This window comes from Pan troglodytes, chromosome 1 (genome assembly GCF_028858775.2).
Source record: "Pan troglodytes isolate AG18354 chromosome 1, NHGRI_mPanTro3-v2.0_pri, whole genome shotgun sequence".
Taxonomy (NCBI): domain Eukaryota; kingdom Metazoa; phylum Chordata; class Mammalia; order Primates; family Hominidae; genus Pan; species Pan troglodytes.
The window spans coordinates 22153093-22172333 of record NC_072398.2 but is presented as its reverse complement, the minus strand read 5'-3'; the positions used below and the strand labels follow the sequence as shown (position 1 = coordinate 22172333).

Below are 19241 nucleotides of genomic sequence, written 5' to 3'. Positions count from 1 at the left end.
AAAAATTGGTGACTACCTGTCACTATAAATCTAGCTATCTGATTTTCATCCTCTTTCCAAAGGGTTAGAGAAAGAATCCAAGATCCTTCTCTTTAGATTTCCAAGGAAATCGCTCAGAAGAGTAGAAAGCAGGAAGCATAACGCCGATTATGTTAACTAAATTTGGCTGAGTAATCCTACCAATAAAAATGGTAAACCATTAATATTACTATAATATTATTAAAGCGAATAGAACACTAACAGTTTTAAATGACAAATATTATTAAATTGGCAATGAATTTAAATGGACCTATACAAAAAAATTGGTTGAAATCGCATTAAGCAGAAAGTAAAAATGTACTGGTCTATTTCAATCTATTCTTTAATAGCGTTCTCTTTTAGTCCTTTTGATTAGTTTCATCAGCTAAAGGTTATTTGTTTTATTTTTAATTCCCTCCATCTCCTTCCCGGCACCAAGACTTTCAAATCTTCCCCAGGAGGACTTCATTCATTCTATATTATCAGTGCATTATATTAATATATTACATCATTGAATACAACTTATGCTATGCCATAAACTACTGATTTCTTGTTTGCAATGGCTAGTATTAGTCCCAACATTTTTCTATTTGTTAATGAAAGTCACGGTGCTTAGCAGCATGTGGTTCAAGAAAAGTGTTTTCTCTAGTGCTTGAATATTATTTACCCTATTGGGCTGTGTTACAGAGGCTTAGCTATCAATAAATTTTTTTGATGTTTAAAATAATGTTTAAATGTTTCACAAAGTTCTTATGAAAATAACTTTAGCTTATTTACCTCTGCTGCTTTGAAAGATAAAAACTGACATTTAAAACAATTAAATCACCAAATAAATTTTAAATTATAATATTTTAAGAATGTTCATATCAGTAAGTTATAATGAAAATATGCCTGTATTTTAAATTTTTTCTATAGATGCTAAACAGTTTCTACTATTTTCTTATTTCTTCATGTTTTTCAATAACATTCTTTTAATCTAGTCCTTTGACTATTAACTTTCTAAAAGAACAAAAGATTCTGAACTTTCAAGCTTCAATAAAGTTTCTTAATTTCTAGCTACTAACCAAATAACATACACCAAAATAATCCTAAATTTTTAGACCAACTTTTAAGAAGATAAAATATACTATGTATTATTGCAATTCATTATGAATGCTTTCAGTATTCTTATTACACAAGATTCAAAATAGAGAAAAAGCTTTAATGATCTAGTCACATATTTTACCTTATTTAGATCTTCTCTTTCTTGTTGTAACGTTTTGATTTGTTTTTCATAAGCCTTGATTTGTCTAAAAGCATCATCTAGTTCTTGCCTCACAGCATTAGCTTCTTCAAGTTGCTGTTCCAAATGACTTGATTCTAAAAACAAAAGACAATGTTTCTTTTACTATTTGTATAAAAGCAAATGATTGAACCTAAGGTAAAACAACTAAAATTTTTTTTAAAATTGGTATTTTCAATTTAGTGTTAGATCTGACAGTGTATACCAGTATGACTCTTGACAAATTAAATGCATTATCAGTTCACTGTAAAGACGGTGAATGGCGTATGCCAGTGTGAAGATGTGCAAAAATGCCTTACATACTCATTAGGAAAAAAAAAAAAAAAGCATGCTTCCAAAAACAGCACCTTCGGAAAAATTAAAAATTTAAAACTAACAAGCAACAATAAAACCAACCAAAAAAAAAGGCAAGTTTTACTGCAGTGTTGGTAAGCATCCTAGTGCTGATGTTAGTCAAATTACCGTGTAAGACGGTTTTGATTCTAACAGGGTGGTTCCAAATCACTCAGTCTAGTTTCACCACTATTTATATGAAGAATAAACTCTGATTTCTAAAGAGCAAATATCTGAAAAACTCCTGATCTAAATCAATTCTCCTATTTTTCAGATGAAGAAACTCAGGGCGTTGAATAATTTGCCTACAGTCACATTGCAAAATGTGTATCAGAGCTAAGACTAGAGCCCAGGAAATCTTGCACTGACTTTTCCACCTTACAAGATAATGTTATTAAATAATGTTTAACATTCTCAGATAAGAGGGGCTTTTAAGAAACAACATTATTGATTTTAACCTATGCCTCAAAATGTAATAAATTGATAGGAAATGTTCCTGGTATCAAAAGTAAACTAGTAAAGAATTGAAGTCAGTGATACAGAGAAATCTAAACAACACTCATTATCGGTTCTGCTCTGGATATTTTCTGTTCTTTACACATTATTACTCTAAGTCAGCAATACCCAACCTTTTTGGCACCAGGGACCAGTTTTGTGGAAGACAATTTTTCCACAGCCCAGGAGTCCGGGAGATGGTTTCGGGATGAAACTGTTCTACCTCAGATCATCAGGCATTAGTCAGATTCTCATAAGAGGCATGCAACCTAGATCCCTCGCATGAGCAGTTCACAATAGGGTTCACGGTCCCATGAGAATCTAATGCCACCGCTGATCTGACAGGAGGTGGAGCTCAGGCGCTAATGCTCACTCACCTGCCATTCACCTCCTCCTGTGCGGCCCAGTCTGCTGGTACCAGTCAGTCGCCCGAGAATTGGGGATCCCTGCTCTAAGTACCATCCCCAGACAAGTGACATGAGCATCCCCTAGGAACTTAGATATGGAGAATCTCAAGCCCCAATCAAGACCTAATGAAGCAGAATCTATACAGTATCCTCAAGTCATTCATTTGTACATTAATGTGTGGGAACCAGTGCACAAAGTGTTGTATATTGTTGAGACTGATGCTTTCAATAAATGAAGCAGTGTTAATATGTTAGTCCTATTGGGAAGAGCAATTCACTTGTGTAGATGAATCCTGGAGTCTAAAAATTACTTAAATGTATTAGTGTATCATGCATTGTATAGTTCTACATTCCATAAATAACTGATATCAGTGCAATAAATTGATAGATTTAAAACCTACTTTGAAAGTATAGTTATTAATAGCATAGTTAACTTTTGAAGATGTAAAGTTGTATTAACTGGTTTTCATAGTATCTGAACAGTATCAATTAATGAATGCTTATGTGAAGAAAACTAAAAATCATAGGGTGTTTAATCTTAATCATGGTGTTTAGTCTTATATTCAGAAAACTGTATTTTATCACTTTATCAAATTTTGGCATTTCATATGGGAATATTTCTATTTAAATCAATTTCTTTCAAACACATTTAAATATTTTCTAGTTTAAGTTTTTAACATTTTTAGGATACCAACAATTTCTTTTTTTTCTTTTTTTTTTTTTTTGGAGACGGAGTCTTGCTCTATCACCCAGGCTGGAGAGCTATGGTGTGATATCGGCTCACTGCAACCTCCGCCTTCCAGGTTCAAGCAATTCTCCTGCCTCAGCCTCCCGAGCAGCTGGGATTACAGACACTCGCCACCACGTCTGGCTTATTCTTGTATTTTTAGTAGAGATGGGGTTTCACCATGTTGACCAGGCTGGTCTCAAACTCCTGACCTCAGGTGATCCGCCCGCCTCAGCCTCCCAAAGTGCTGGGATTACGGGCATGAGCCACTGCCCCTTGCCCGGATTTCAACAATTTCTAAAGTAAATATTAATTTACTTTTGTTATTTCTCATAATTAAGAGTAAAAATGTAGCCTGTAAGGCAGCTGATTTCTGTCACTTCCTGGTTCATTTTAATCAAATCTTATGGTTAAGGAAAATCAATTTAGAGTAGCAATATGGTACATTTAGTAATCCATTCTGAGCACACTTTCTTTCTTCTACTTCTGAAGTGTTCTTCTCTAACATGTTGTTTTTTCAGAAATTATCGTTACTGACTTATTTCAACAGCTCTGAGAAACAAAAAATTCAGTATTTCATAAAATTTCTCTATCATATAAAGTTTATAACAGATGATATCACAGGGGATAGCTTCTAAAAGCTTTAAGGATATTTTTACTGATTTGTTTCAATATAGTGTTAATTTTAGTTTTCACCACAGCCATTTCATTCTGGCTGCTTTGCAATGGAGTTGTTAGAGAATATATGTCAAATTTCCCTGTTTTATACTTCAGACACTTTTCAAAAGTGAAAAAAGCTCAAAACATTCATTTAAACAACAGTATGTGAATTATGAGAAGTAAAAAATAATGTACTAGATTAAGAAGTGTTGGAAAAGATAACCCCTCCCCTAATATTTAATAAAATCCTCCATTATGGAGAGAAACACAGCACTTGTAATTTGGAAAACACAGAATGTTGCATTCCCAAAAGATGAAAACCCCATATCACGAAAAATCCAGAATGCTCTGAACTTTGGTCAAATACTATAAAATGAGTAAGGCAGCAGAGCCTTTACTTTCACTACAACAAATAGCAAATATGGCTATAATTCTGAAAGAAATCCAGAGACTATTATAAATATCCAACACAATTAGCCACGACATTTAGATAAAGTTGTTAAAAACTAATTATAGTGAACAAATAGAAAAAGCTGTACTAGGCCGGGCACCATGGTTCATGCCTGTAATCCTAGCACTTTGGGAGGCCGAGGCTGGCAGATCACCTTAGGTCAGGGGTTCAAGACCAGCCCGGCTAACATGGCGAAACCCCATCTCTACTAGTATTACAACAATTAGCCAGGTGTGGCACACACCTATAAACTCAGCTACTCGAGAAGGGCTGAGGCAGGAGAATCACTTGAACCTAGGAGGCGGAGGCTGCAGTGAGCCAAGATTGCATCGCTGCACTCCAGCCTGGGTGACAGAATGAGACTCTGTCTCAAAAGAAAAAGCAGTACTACGAAACTGGGTTAGCTGATACCAACTAAATGGTTCTTAGCTCACGGGTGCTATTTAGGACTATAAAATTCAACTTGTTAGTAATGAGGACTTAATGAAGGCATCATACATATGGGGTTATTTTCTTGGCACCGTATGGCATGGAAGAGAAATATAAAACATGGAATCTGTCTTGAAGGAGGTAAGTTAGACAACAGTAACACTCTTTAAAAAAATAATAAAGTAGAAAATCAAATGCAAATTGTGTGGCAGGCTATATGTGCTATAGGAATTGAGGTCAAAAAATGGGCATGATTAAAGCAGTATTCAAAGTGGAACACTATAAACTGGAAAGGAGTTAAGACTAGAGCCAGCGGGAGGTTGGCAGAATAACCAAAACATCTCCCTGATCCACAAGATGGATAGTTTCATTTTTCCCATTATGTAACTCTTCTGAGATGCGAAGAAACTTTATTTCTAATTATAATCAGTAAAAATAGGCTCCTTTATTATCAATGCCCCTATTCACAGGAGGTAGGGAGGGGAGAGAGAGAGAGAGTGTGTGTGTGTTAGTTTGGGGTTGGAGAAACAGAAACAGTACACAGAGGCACATATCCCCAACCTCAAGGCAACATAAGAACGAGAGTCTCAGAAGTACATTATAGATTATAATAAATTTTTCATTTAGGAAACAAAAAAATTCTATTTTCTCATACAAAAATATTAAATGAGGTATGAATTTTTTATTTAAAAAAATTTTATTTTTGTCTGCAGATACTCAACAAATATATATATAGTGTCAGTTATACAATACTGGCAATAAGCTTGGCACTAGGAATATAGTGGGAAAACCTACTATAACCTACCCCTAACCTTTAGAAGCTCAGAGTATGGTAAAGAAGCAAATATTAAAAAGAAGTTGTCAATAATTATAAAACTGTCGCATTTTTTTCCAGAAACTTAAAAATATTGGAGAACACTGCTGCTGGGAAACACAAAAGAAACAGTCATTAATGGTGGGTATTTGTATACACAAAGACTTTGCTCAAGAAGTATCTGGAGGAATGACAGATTGAAGGTATTTTTTCTTTGGAGGTATATTTTTTTTCTTCAGAGGTATATATTATTCAGAGGTATGTATTTTTCTTTGGAGGTATATATTTTTTCTTTGAAGGTATATATATTTTTTTCTTCAGAGCCAAATTAAAGTTGGGGCTACTCATCAGGCAGGTCCTAAGGGGAGACTTCAATTTGTATTTTTTTTAAAAAAGGGAAGGAAAGAAAGAAAGGGTAGGAAAAAAACAGTATGTGAAGGAAGTGGAGCATCACTGGGTGATTCAGCATGGCTGGAATCACTGGGCAAGGAAGTAGTAACAAGAGACAAAGCTCGAGAGGCAAATACATGCATAATAATGAAGGGCCTTGTATTAGAATTGAGAAATTTCTACTTTATCCTGGAGGCAATGAGGATCCACTGAAGATAGGTATGTTGAAGCTGTGACCTCAACAGACTTATACTTTAAAAGCTTACTCTGGAGACTTCAAGTTCTGGGAAGAAGGAATAGATACATTTCCCATTCTTCCCATTTTAAGTATAACTTAAAACCCTAGACATTATACATAAAACAAACATAAGACGACTCCGAAATGTGAAGAAAAAAACTTCCTCAGGACACTGGGACCTGATAAACAACATAACGGTGACTTTTCTGGGGTTTCTTCTTGGTTCATATATCCCAGAATTAGAGCTAAAGAAGATGGTAACCCATAAATAACAGCTGTAAAGAGAAAAAGCCCCAACAAAAGCCTGCTCTTTCTAGCCAAAGGATTAGGAAAGGGGTAGACCAGAAAGACAGACAACTCATAGAAAGTAACAATTCTACTTGAGATAAACATCACAGAAAAAAAAAAAAAACTGGCCCCATGTCACCAATGTCAACAATGGACAAGTGCAGGGGGAGCTAGATTTCCAACCTCATGAGGCTATAATGAGATGCTCAAACACATCTGCAAGAGTGGTGTCAGAAAAACGCTGGGTGTGGTTACTCATCCCTATAATCCCAGCACTTTGGAAAGCTGAGGAGGGCGAATCACTTGAGGACAGGAGTTTGAGACCAGCCCAGTCAACACAGCGAGACCCCGTCTCCACTAAAAATACAAAAAATTAGCTGGGTGTGGTCCCAGCTACTCAGGAGGATGAGGCACAAGAATTGCTTGAACCTGGGAGATGGTAGTTGCAGTGAGCTGAGTTCGCGTCACTGCACTCCAGCCTGGGGAACAGAGTGAGACTCTGTCTCCAAATTAAAAAAAAAAAAAAAAAGTGATGTCAGAAAAAGACAGGACATTAACCCTCACTGGCTGACGACAAGCCTCCCCTCACACATTGTCAGTAGAAACCACACGGGGAACCTGGACTTCTACCTCCAACCTGGGTTGGGTTTCGGATCCAAAGCATACTGTATTTTCAATCTCTATTTGGTTGGGAAAAAAATCTGCATATAAGTGGATCCACACAGTTCAAATCCATGTTGCTCAAGGATCAACTGTATTTACAAATTTATAGCATATTTAATTTTACTTTAAAATAAATCATAAATTTATAATAAATGTATAATTTTATAATAATTTTATGTTGCCTCAGCATCCACTTTGAAGGCAGGTTTAGCTTTCTTGTTTCAGAGGCAGGGTTTAGTCACTCTTGATGCAGTTTCCAGTTCTACACCACACCCAAGGGGCTCAAGCAGGAGACATCTCTCCCACCTAGCAGACTGGGATCCTGCCTTCCAGCTGCCTCCTCTAAGGGGACCATTCAAGCACTGGCTTACAAACTTAAAGTGACCTACACCCTATTCCCTAATATATACTGCTAGTTGCCATGCTCTCCTGCTCAAAGCTCTCTGTCTCCCTGCACTCCCTGACCTCCAGGTGTGTGGCCTCCAGGCGCGCCACGTGCCACAAGGTCTGTAAGTACTAAAAACTCTTAAATGTTCACATCGAGGTTGTCATTGACACTGTACCAGCAATCTGACTCCTGACTGCAAGGTTGCTTCAGAAAGGATGCATGCAGGTGGATCCCCTGCTGGTACTCTTTTGTTCAGGCCTCTGGTGGCTGCTGGTGACAGGAGCCACCAGCTATGTTGACAGAGAAAACAGGCAGTACAAGGAAGGAAGGAAGGAAGGAAGGAAGGAAGGAAGGAAGGAAGGAAGGAAGGAAGGAAGGAAAGGAAAAAGAAGAAAAAAAAGGAGAACTAAAGACTAATATCCTTCATGTATATAGATGCAAAAATCCTTAAAAATATATTAGGAATGGAATTCAGCAATATATAAAAATAATTGTACACCATGACCATGGTTTACAACAGGGATGTATGGCTGGTTCAATACTTTAAAATCAACCAATGTAATTCACCATACTAACAGGTTATTTTTTGAAAATCGTATGTTCATATCAATTGATACAGAAAAAGAATCTGACAAAATTCAGCACCCATTAATGATTTTAAAAACCCTTAGAAGTACAGAAACAGAGGAAAATGAATGCTTTTCCCCAAGATTAAGAAGCTAGAATGTTCTTCTCATCATTCTTCTTTTAACACAGTGCTGCAAGTTCTTGCAATAAGGCAAGAAAAGGAAACAAAAAGCATATAGATCAGAAAGGGAGAAATAAAACTGTTCCCACCTGCAGGTGACATGATTGTCAGAATTAAAAATCCCAAAGAATCTATTTTTTAAAAACCCTCCTAGAACTAATAAGTGAGTTCAGCAACACTATAGAATACAAAATAAACATATAAAAATCAACTATATTTCTATATATTACAATAAACACATGAACAATAAAATTAAAAATACGATACCATTTGGAATTGCTCAGAAAATGAAATTACTTATTATTATTCTATATATACTGGGTTAGACATCAACAAAGGTTTCCTTTGGATAGTGCCAGAACATTATTGTGAATGACAGCAAAACGTTTTAATATTTAAAAATTCAGCTCTTACATAGAGCTAACAAAGAAGCTCACAACTATTTTAGTGAATGACATAACAACTAGATTGTTGATTTGAATATTTTACATCAATACCATCTATTTCAAGGCAGTTTTAAAATTAATTAGCAAGCTTTCAAAAGCTACTGCCATTCAAAGCCACATTCTACTATTAAAAAGAGGAGAGATATGCTTATGTATAAGTTTTCCAAATCGCTATCGCTTCTCTGAAGACGAATCACTGACCATTCTAGCTGGTCTTCTGTTCTACTGCTTTTTTAGTGTCATACAACTCTAACACAGACATTCAGTGGCACTCTTAATGTTATTGTTGGTACCAAAGCAAACTCCATGATTCACTTATCATGTTCCCAATCTACAATAACTTACTTTTGGAAAGATAAAGTAACAGAGATTAGATATATAGATATTTCTTAGGAGGAGAGCCTCTTAAAAACACAAAATAGCATTCATAAATTATGCTCAAAGTTAAGATCTCCATATATTTAATATAAACAAAGTATTAATATGGCATTTTAAATAGTCATTTTTATAAAAGATGCTACATTAGATTATTTCTTCTCTTTCACTTATTTTTGCCTAAAACTACCTTTCTGGAGAGGCCTCACCATTCTCGTTAAAATAGTACCTTCTGCTCTCTCTTCCTATCCCTCTGCTTATTCAGATCATGTAATGCCTCTAAACCCTGCAAAAAACTGCCATTTCATTCTGAGTAAAAACCAAAGACCTTACAACAATCAGTAAGGCTCTACTGATCAGGCAAGAAGCCCATTTCACCCCTTTAGTTCTCATTTCCTTCCATTCTCCCTGCCTGCTCATTCTGCTCTAGCCATCCAGTACTCTCTGTTTTACTTGAACACCTGGGGCACATTTGATTTTAGAGTTTTTGCACCGGCTAGTCCTTCTGCCTGGAACACATATTTTGCAGATAACTGTATGGCTAACCCCCTTGCCTTCTTTAAATTTTTGCTAACATGTCACCTTCTCAGTCAGGCCTACCCCTGGAGCACTATACTTAAAATGATAAAACTCCTCATTTTGCACATCTGACTAATTCTCCTTATTCTATTCTTATTTTTAAAGCACTTATTACCTTCCAACATATTGTGTCATTTACAAAGTTATATATTTACTGGTTTCTGTTTTCTGTCCTTTACCCAGGCCAAAGCAAAGAATTTTCGTTTAGTCTGTTTTGCTTAATGTTGAATCCCAAGAGCCTAAAACAACACCTGCTACATAGTAGGTGCTCAATATATTTATTGAAAAAATGCAATAAATGAATAATAGGTATACGAACACTTGTCAAATTTAGTTTTAACCTCAGTAATACACTGAAAAAATAATTGCATTAACAAGGAAAATAAATTTTCTTGATGCCTGTATACACGCACTCTGCTTGTCTCTAGTGTCCTTCTTCCTCACTCCTAACTCACCTTTTCCTCTCCTCACAAATATGCTTTGCGAGACAAATTTCAAAATCAATAGGCCTTCCAAAAAAGCCATCCTTGTTCACGTAAGTCTGTGTCAGGTGATCCTCCTATGTACTCTCCACGTACCTCCATTTATTTTTCCTGATAGCCTTTTCATATGTATTGCAATAACTGTTTATCTGTTTCCCAGACGAAAATGTGAACTCCTTGAGAGCAGAACCCATTATTATTTGCCCTTCCCTGACTAGCATGCAACTCACATCACATAACACAGACAGGTTCTCAATAGATGTTTTTTGTGTGAATAAACCATTTTTTAAACATTTCCTAAATTGAATTAACAGTGAATCACAGATATTTACCTGTTACTTGTTTTCTTAGTTTTTCAATTTCTTCTTTTAAGTTTTTTATTTCTAAATCTTTGCTTGCTGTTAGTGGACCATCAACAGTTGAATACTGCAGAGCTTGGACAGTCTGTGTTGACTCTTTAAAAAAAAGGATAAAAGAAATAAAAATATCACCATACTCTAAATTCTTAAAACTAATAACATTATTTTTTTGGAGAGAAATTCTTATACAATTTTATAGAACAAAACATCTACTCACTGACAAAAAGCATGTGAATACTCAAAAATTAAGTCATAAAAAATCAGACCAGGCATGGTAATCCCAGCACTTTGGGAGGCCAAAGTGGGAGGATCACTTGAGTACAGGAGTATGAGACCAGACTGGGCAACAGAATGACACCCTTTCTCTACAAAAGATATAAAAATTGGCAGGGCATGGTGGCACATGCCTGAAGTCCCGCTACTCAGGAGGCTCAGATGGGAGAATTGCTTGAGCCCCGGAGGTTGAGGTGGTAGTGAGCCTTGATCATGGCACTGTACTCCAGCCTGGGAGACAAAGTGAGACTGTATCTCAAAAAAAAAAAAAAAATCCACTGCATATATATATATATAAAAGAATCCACCTTCTAATAATTTTTGGTTTTAAATACTGTTGGCGTACTCTGCCAATGAATCAACTACATAGCTCCTTTTTCTCCTAGTAGGAACATCACCATGTGATAACTCAAAAGCCTGGTATGTCAGTCAGATGCTATACGAAGAACTGAATCTGGTTTACAAACGGAGGGTTAGGCATGTTAATATACATAAGCAGAAATGCTGGCCTTCCAAATTTTATGTCTGAAAGTTGAGGCCCAGCTACAGGTAACCATGGCTCAACAATTTGGCTAAAATATTTAGTTAAAATAGAAAATATTAATTTATCTTGCAGTTCTAATTAGAAAATACAAGGTTTTAAAAAAACAATAACTCTATTGAGGCTTATTCCCAGATATCATCAAAAGATATGGAACAAAGAAAACATTTTTTACCATTTTACATCAGAAATGAAATTGTCCTTTGTTCTAAAATAGGTATTCTGCTATTTATGGAGGGATTCTCACATAATAAGTCTCTCCCTTACCATAATTCTTTATGAGTTAGTGCAAATCATTACTGATTACTTTGTGTGTGCATATGTACGTGTGTGTGTGTAAACCATAATCCCTATATGTTTGGCAGTCAATAAATATTTGTTAATTTGAATTAAAGGTATAAGATATACTAGATTGTGCATCTGATGTTGATTTTCTGCATCCTATAAGTATTTCTTATACATTTCTTTCTCTTTGGGTTCAAAACATACTAAAAACTGGTCCTTTCCGTATTTATTATTTTGAAAAGAACATCCATTGTTTTTATTTTTTAAGACATCTAAATTGGGGGTAGAAAATGGGGAGACATAAAAATACCCAATGCAGGGGAGGTGTAGGTGCGGTGGCTCATGCCTGTAATCCCAGTGCTTTGGGAGGCCAAGGCAGATGAATCACCTGAGGTTGGGAGTTTGAGATCAGCCTGGCCAACATGGTGAAACCCCGTCTCTACTAAAAATACAAAAATTAGCCAGGCATGGTGGTGCATGCCTGTAATACCAGCTACTCGGGAGGCTGAGGCAGGAGAAACGCTTGAACCTGGGAGGCAGAGGTTGCAGTGAGCTGAGATCATGCCACTACCCAGCCTGGGTGATAGATCGAGACTCTGTCTCAAAAAAAACAAACAAACAAAAGACCAAAGAATACCAAATGGACATTAATAGGAGCTACTTTTCCTCCTGTACCCCACCTACCACAGGTATGAAGATGGGGCAGGCATCCTCGCTCATTATTGCCACCTCTTTCCTCAAAATTCCTAGGTCTACTGAAATGACCATTTCCTGCTTATGTGGTTATCCACTTGTCTTCCCTATCTTACTCTTTTTTAAATAAGGATTTTACATGTTGTTCTCTGCTGTTCTTTCCATTACTACTCTTCTTATTATTCTTAGTAACTTTAACATCAAAATAGATAATCCATCTAACACTGACTTCTGAGGCACATAAATCCTCTATGGCAGATACTGCTTGTTTTTACCCGACATCTATTCATCTCTTCTGTCTTGTGAACCAAATTCAATTATCAGGCTACAGTGTGCACATGTAAGGTGGGCCCAGTCAAAACTGGCTGGTTTAAGTTAATCATAATAATTCCATTCTACATTCCAAGTGTTGGTCAAGAATTAGGTATGTGACCTAGTTAGAACTTAAATGGTACCTTGAGAAGAAGTCCACTAGGGGGCTTCAGGGAGAGGTTTTAATCTCCCATTAAATGAAAGATGTATGAAACTAAACGAATCTTTCCACTTTCTGGGTCTCTGGATATGTGCAGATATGAAGATGGAATTCTTGGTGTACTCTGCCAATGAATCTACTTAGCTCCTTTTTGTCCTAGCAGGGAACATCACCGTGTGATAAATGAAATGCCTGGTATGTCTGTCAGATGATATATGAAGAACTGAATCTGGTGTATGAAGGGAGGTCTTACCTTCCAAAGTTTACATCTGAAAGTTGAGGCTTACAATATTGTGGAATCATGTAAGGAAAGCCAAGAAATTAATAGGGAAGCTACCCTAAAATTGGCACTGAAACCATTTACTTCTGACTTAAGTGAGAAAATAAATCCATATTATTTAAGAATTCTCACATCTGCAGCTCAAAACAATCTAGCTGATAGACTTCTCTCCAGCATAACCATCAGATTAACTGGCCACATCCTAAACTAGTGGTTCTCTACTGCAGGTGGTACCATCGCCTTATGTAAGGGGACAGGAGAACGGGAGTCAGTTGTTGACACAGCACATGAGGAGACTGCTACAAGCATTTAACATCTGGAAACTCAGAATGTTCAATATCTCAGAGTGTAAAACTCTCTCTCATGTGAAAAAATTACCTCACCCCAAATGCTTGTGGTTCACCAATTAAGAAATTCAACCCTCTCCCTCTCCCTCCCCCTCCCCCTCCCTCTCCCCCTCCCTCTCCCTCTCCCCATGGTCTTCCTCTCCCTCTCTTTACACGGTCTCCCTCTGATGCCGAGCCACAGCTGGACTGTACTGCTGCCATCTCGGCTCACTGCAACCTCCCTGCCTGATTCTCCTGCCTCAGCCTGCCGAGTGCCTCAGGCGGGCGCCGCCACACCTGACTGGTTTTCATATTTTTTTGGTGGAGACGGGGTTTCGCTGTGTTGGCCGGGGGCTGGTCTCCAGCTCCTAACCGCGAGTGATCCGCCAGCCTCGGCCTCCCGAGGTGCCAGGATTGCAGACGGAGTCTCGTTCACTCAGTGCTCAATGGTGCCCAGGCTGGAGTGCAGAGGCGTGATCTCGGCTCGCTACAACCACCTCCCAGCCGCCTGCCTTGGCCTCCCAAAGAGCCGAGATTGCAGCCTCTGCCCGGCCGCCACCCCGTCTGGGAAGTGAGGAGCGTCTCTGCCTGGCCGCCCATCATCTGGGATGTGAGGAGCCCCTCTGCCTGGCTGCCCAGTCTGGAAAGTGAGGAGCGTCTCTGCCCGGCCGCCATCCCATCTAGGAAGTGAGGAGCGCCTCTTCCCCGCCGCCATCCCATCTAGGAAGTGAGAAGCGTCTCTGCCCGGCCGCCCATCGTCTGGAATGTGGGGAGCGCCTCTGCCCCGCCGCCCCGTCTGGGATGTGAGGAGCGCCTCTGCCCGGCCGCAACCCCGTCTGGGAGGTGAGGAGCGTCTCTGCCCGGCCGCCCCGTCTGAGAAGTAAGGAGACCCTCTGCCTGGCAACCGCCCCGTCTGAGAAGTGAGGAGCCCCTCTGCCCGGCAGCCGCCCCGTCTGAGAAGTGAGGAGCTCCGCCGTCCGGCAGCTACCCCGTCTGGGAAGTGAGGAGCAACTCCGCCCGGCAGCCACCCCATCCGGGAGGGAGGTGGGGGTCAGCCCCCGCCAGGCCAGCCGCCCCGTCCGGGAGGGAGGTGGGGGGGTCAGCCCCCCGCCCAGCCAGCCGCCCCGTCCGGGAGGGAGGTGGGGGGGGAGTCAGCCCCCCGCCCGGCCAGCTGCCCCGTCCGGGAGGTGAGGGGCGCCTCTGCCCGGCCGCCCCTACTGGGAAGTGAGGAGCCCCTCTGCCCGGCCAGCCGCCCCGTCCGGGAGGGAGGTGGGGGGGTCAGCCCCCCACCCAGCCAGCTGCCCCATCCGGGAGGTGAGGGGCGCTTCTGCCCGGCCGCCCCTACTGGGAAGTGAGGAGCCCCTCTGCCCGGCCACGACCCCGTCTGGGAGGTGTACCCAACAGCTCATTGAGAACGGGCCGTGATGACAATGGCGGTTTTGTGGAATAGAAAGGCGGGAAAGGTGGGGAAAAGATTGAGAAATCGGATGGTTGCCGTGTCTGTGTAGAGAGAAGTAGACATGGGAGACTTCATTTTGTTCTGTACTAAGAAAAATTCTTCTGCCTTGGGATCCTGTTGATCTGTGACCTTACCCCCAACCCTGTGCTCTCTGAAACATGTGCTGTGTCCACTCAGGGTTAAATGGATTAAGGGCGGTGCAAGATGTGCTTTGTTAAACAGATGCTTGAAGGCAGCATGCTCGTTGAGAGTCATCACCACTCCCTAATCTTAAGTACCCAGGGACACAAACACTGCGGAAGGCCGCAGGGTCCTCTGCCTAGGAAAACCAGAGACCTTTGTTCACTTGTTTATCTGCTGACATTCCCTCCACTATTGTCCTATGACCCTGTCCAATCCCCCTCTGCGAGAAACACCCAAGAATGATCAATAAATAAATAAATAAATAAATAAATAAAAAAGAAATTCAACTATACACTTTGTCATTATCAATAACTGCATGGCCTCCAAATCATCTCTCTTATCTGTACAGCTTACTACTCTAGGGACCACTTCAACAATTTTTCATTCCAACCAGAAATGCCAATCAATGTGTTCCTAACATTTTCCATTTTTTTCCTCTTTACTTCCTTACTTACCCTGGTTAGATTCTTTGGTCCATCACTGTTTTGCAAATACCTTCAATTTCTTTACCCTTCTCTCCTCCATTGTACTTATTCTAGAAGGCCCTCTATCTTGGATAATTTCTACTCTCCTCCTACTGTATGATTTTACCCAAGTAGCTGAAAATGGCTGAAAAAAATACACAGTCATTTAAAACTCATGATTACTAAACTTAAATAACTTGGAAATATCTGGCGATCCTAAACTATTTCCCTAGCTCATTTACTCTTTTCGTCTCCATACTGACCATTTCACATTTTCTCTTTTTCTTGTCAAATATCTAATATCTCCTCTACCTTCCTAACTCTCAGTGGATGACCCTACTTTGTATGTGATTTATTGTCTGTCTCCTCAAAGCAGAATGCAAACATAACAAGGGGAGGTATTTTTGCCTTTATCTGCTTTTTATTACATTCCTGGTCATGGGCAGTACAGTTCCTGGGCTGTTTGATACTCAATAAATAGCTAATAAATGAATGAATCAGTTTAAATGTTAATCTATGTCACTGCTATGAAACAAGTATTCATACCAAAAGGCAATGATCTTACATTTTTGTTCACTTTGCTCTGTGCAAACGATACTACACATGTAAAAATACTAAGAACAAATTATTCAAAACATTTAAAAAAACCCCAAAACATAGGAAATTCTTAGTCATAAGGGGATGGACTAGGAAGCAACAGGTCACTGCTTTGTTTCTCCTGCCGTAGAAAGTAAAAATTCAATACATAATTTGAGAAAAACTTATTTTTAAAAACATCTTTGGTTTATTTTACTTAGTTCTCTTTGCTTTTTCAGTTGGAGTTGGGAAAGTGAGCCAGGGAAGTGAGGCATTCTGAGGTGAAGAGGCTATTACAACTGCTTCTTACCTGGAAGCCTTATCCATTTCTGTGAGTGTACTTAGGTCAAGCCTGGCCTTTAAATTGAGAGATAACATGCTGGAAAGAAAAACCACTGAAGCTTCTGGAGGATGTGTGGGGATGGTGCAACAATTTGGAAATCTCAAAGTCCCTAAGCATATGGTGCTTTTATTCCCATGGTATATTTTAATTGATGTACTTGGGGGCTGCATGGGAAGTTAGGGAGCTTTGAAAAGTCAGACAGAAATCTCCGATAGTATAGAATTATTTCAGAGACAAAGAGCTGCTTGAGGAAGAGAATCTGCTTCAAATACATGGCCAGTCTCTTCATCAAGACACCAAATTTGGAAATGGTATAGGGCAGAAGGCTGAAGAACAGAATAAATCTCCCATAGTTTAGGAAGTGAAGGAGAAAGAGGCCCAACTAGGCTCTATCCAGCTCCCGATTCTGGGCATTTGAAATCAAAGGTAGGGTTGAGTCTAATTAAAAATGCAATTTAGGGGCAGGCACGGTGGCTCTTGCCTGTAATCCCAGCACTTAGGGAGGCTGAGACGGGCGGATCACGAGGTCAGGAGATCGAGACTATCCTGGCTTACATGGTGAAACCTTGTCTCTACTAAAAATACAAAAAATTAGCCAGGCATGGTGGCACGTGCCTGTAGTCCCAGTTACTCAGGAGGCTGAGGCAGGAGAATTGCTTGAACCCGGGAGGTGGAGGTTGCAGTGAACCGAGATCACACCACTGCACTCCAGCCTGGGTGACACAGCGAGACTCTGTCTCCAAAAAAAAAAAAAAAAAAAAAAAAAAGCAATTTAGTCTTGTCCAAGCTCAATTCTTGATGGAATGAAAAAGGAGAAACCTCTCTGGGGCAAAAATAATATAAACTTCCTTCTCTGTGTTATTTTTATTCATGACATCTTTCACATGAGATATTTGGAAAAGCAGAAAAGCATGACAAATGAAAGAAAAAAGCAGAAAGGCAGGCTCGCAGATGATTCAGTTGTTGAAAGTAACAGATAAGGACCTCAAAATATTAAAATGTTAAAGAAAACAGAGAAAAAAATACATTAAAATATGGGGAAATTTCAACAGAAAACTGAAACTGAGAGAATCAAATGAATAATCCTTAACTAAAAAAGACAATATCTGAAATTAAGACTAATTAGATGGACTTAACAGCAAAATGGATAAAGCAGAAGCCAGAACTAGTGAACCTGAAGGCAGATCAATAGAAAATATCTTAATGAAGCACACAAAAAACAGAAAGAATGGAAGGAACAGAACGGAGCATAAAGGAAATGTGAGATACCATCTAACATATACACAATTACAGTCCCAGAAGGAGAGGAGAAAGTGCATGAGGCAAAATAATATCTACAGAGATTATGGCTTAGAATTTTGCAAAACTGACAAAAGACATCAAAGAAAATTGCAAAAGCTCAATGAATCTCAACCAGGATTTTCTGTTCACATAAAGAAAGCGACACGTACGTGAATCACAGTCCAACTATTTGAAACTGAAGTTAAGGACATAATACTGAAAGCAGCCAGAAGGGAAAACATACACATTACATTCAAGAGCTTAAGATTAACAGCTGGCTTCTCAAGAAATATTATGGAAGTTATTATAGAAAACAATGAAATAATACATGTAGAGCTCCGAAAGAAAAAGCTGCCAAGCTAGAATTCTAACCCAGCACAAGTATTCTTCAAAAATGAAGGTAAAAATAAAGACATTTTCAGATCAACAAAATCCTATCAAGAATTTGTCACAACACACTCACATTACAAGAAAACAATAAAGGAAGTTTTTTAGGCTAAAGAAAAATGATTCCAGATAGAAACATGGATCACTAGGGAGAAATAAAAAGCACCAAAAGGGTAAATATATGGGTAAATAAAAAGATACTTAAAATTAATGAGTAAAGAAAACATAAACCAACAATCGAGTGAAAGTGTATTAAAAGATTTATAACACAGATTAAGGTAAACTATGTAACAAAAGTCATACAAGGAGTTGTCTAAAGGTTTCTACGTTGTTTGTGAAGTAGTAACATACAAATTATTAAGAAGAAGATATATAAAGACCTAATAGAAAAATGGGCAAGAACCTCGAACCAAAACTTCACAAGACTAGATATCCAAATGGATAGTAAATATATGAAAAGATATTCAACCTCATTATTCATCAGGGAAATGCAAATTAAAATCACGGCAGGACATCACTATACTTCTACCAGAATGGCTACAAGTGAAAAACGCGGACGATAAGTTCTGGTGAGGAGTTGAAGAAAGTAGAACTCATACATTATTAGTAGAACTATATATTGGTATAGTCACTTTAGAAAACTCTTTGAAAATATCTTCTAAAGCTGAAAATCCTCTACTATATGGCCCAGAAATTGTACTCCCAGGTATATGTCTGAGAGAAATAGTACATAGGACCACCAAAATAAATAGATAAGTATATTTGCACGAACTTTACTCACAGTAGTCAACATCTGGAAATAACCCAAATATTTACCAACAACAGACTGGGTAATTTTTTAGTGCTGATATACAATGAAATACTAAACAGCAGTACAAAAAAAAAAAAAGAGCAAACTGCTGATATATACAAAACATGGGTGAATTTCAAAAAACAACAACTGAAAGATGCCATACACAAAAGAGAATATACTGTATGATACCATTTATATGAAGATCAAAAACCAGTAAAAATTCATTAATGGTGAAAGAACTTAGGATGATGTTTATTTCATAGTGGTAGGTTACAAACTGGGAAGGGACATGTGAGGACTTTACCCTATGCTG

At 38.7% G+C, this 19241-nt stretch overlaps 1 protein-coding gene across 31 annotated transcripts in view; it reads right to left on the bottom strand.

Annotated features, from left to right (window-relative positions):
- Positions 1-19241, bottom strand: part of CDC42BPA (CDC42 binding protein kinase alpha) — a 329589-nt gene that overhangs the window by 129723 nt on the left and 180625 nt on the right. For all 31 annotated transcript variants that reach the window (XR_010150112.1, XM_016939982.4, XM_016940026.4 and 28 more), the window contains 2 exons: positions 10546-10668; positions 1244-1377 (listed from right to left, as the gene is read on the bottom strand). Coding sequence is in view for 30 of the 31 variants with exons in the window: in XM_016939982.4 (XP_016795471.1) it covers positions 1244-1377; positions 10546-10668 (257 nt within the window). In the remaining variant the exon portion in view is untranslated. The remainder of the gene's footprint in view (positions 1-1243; positions 1378-10545; positions 10669-19241) is intronic.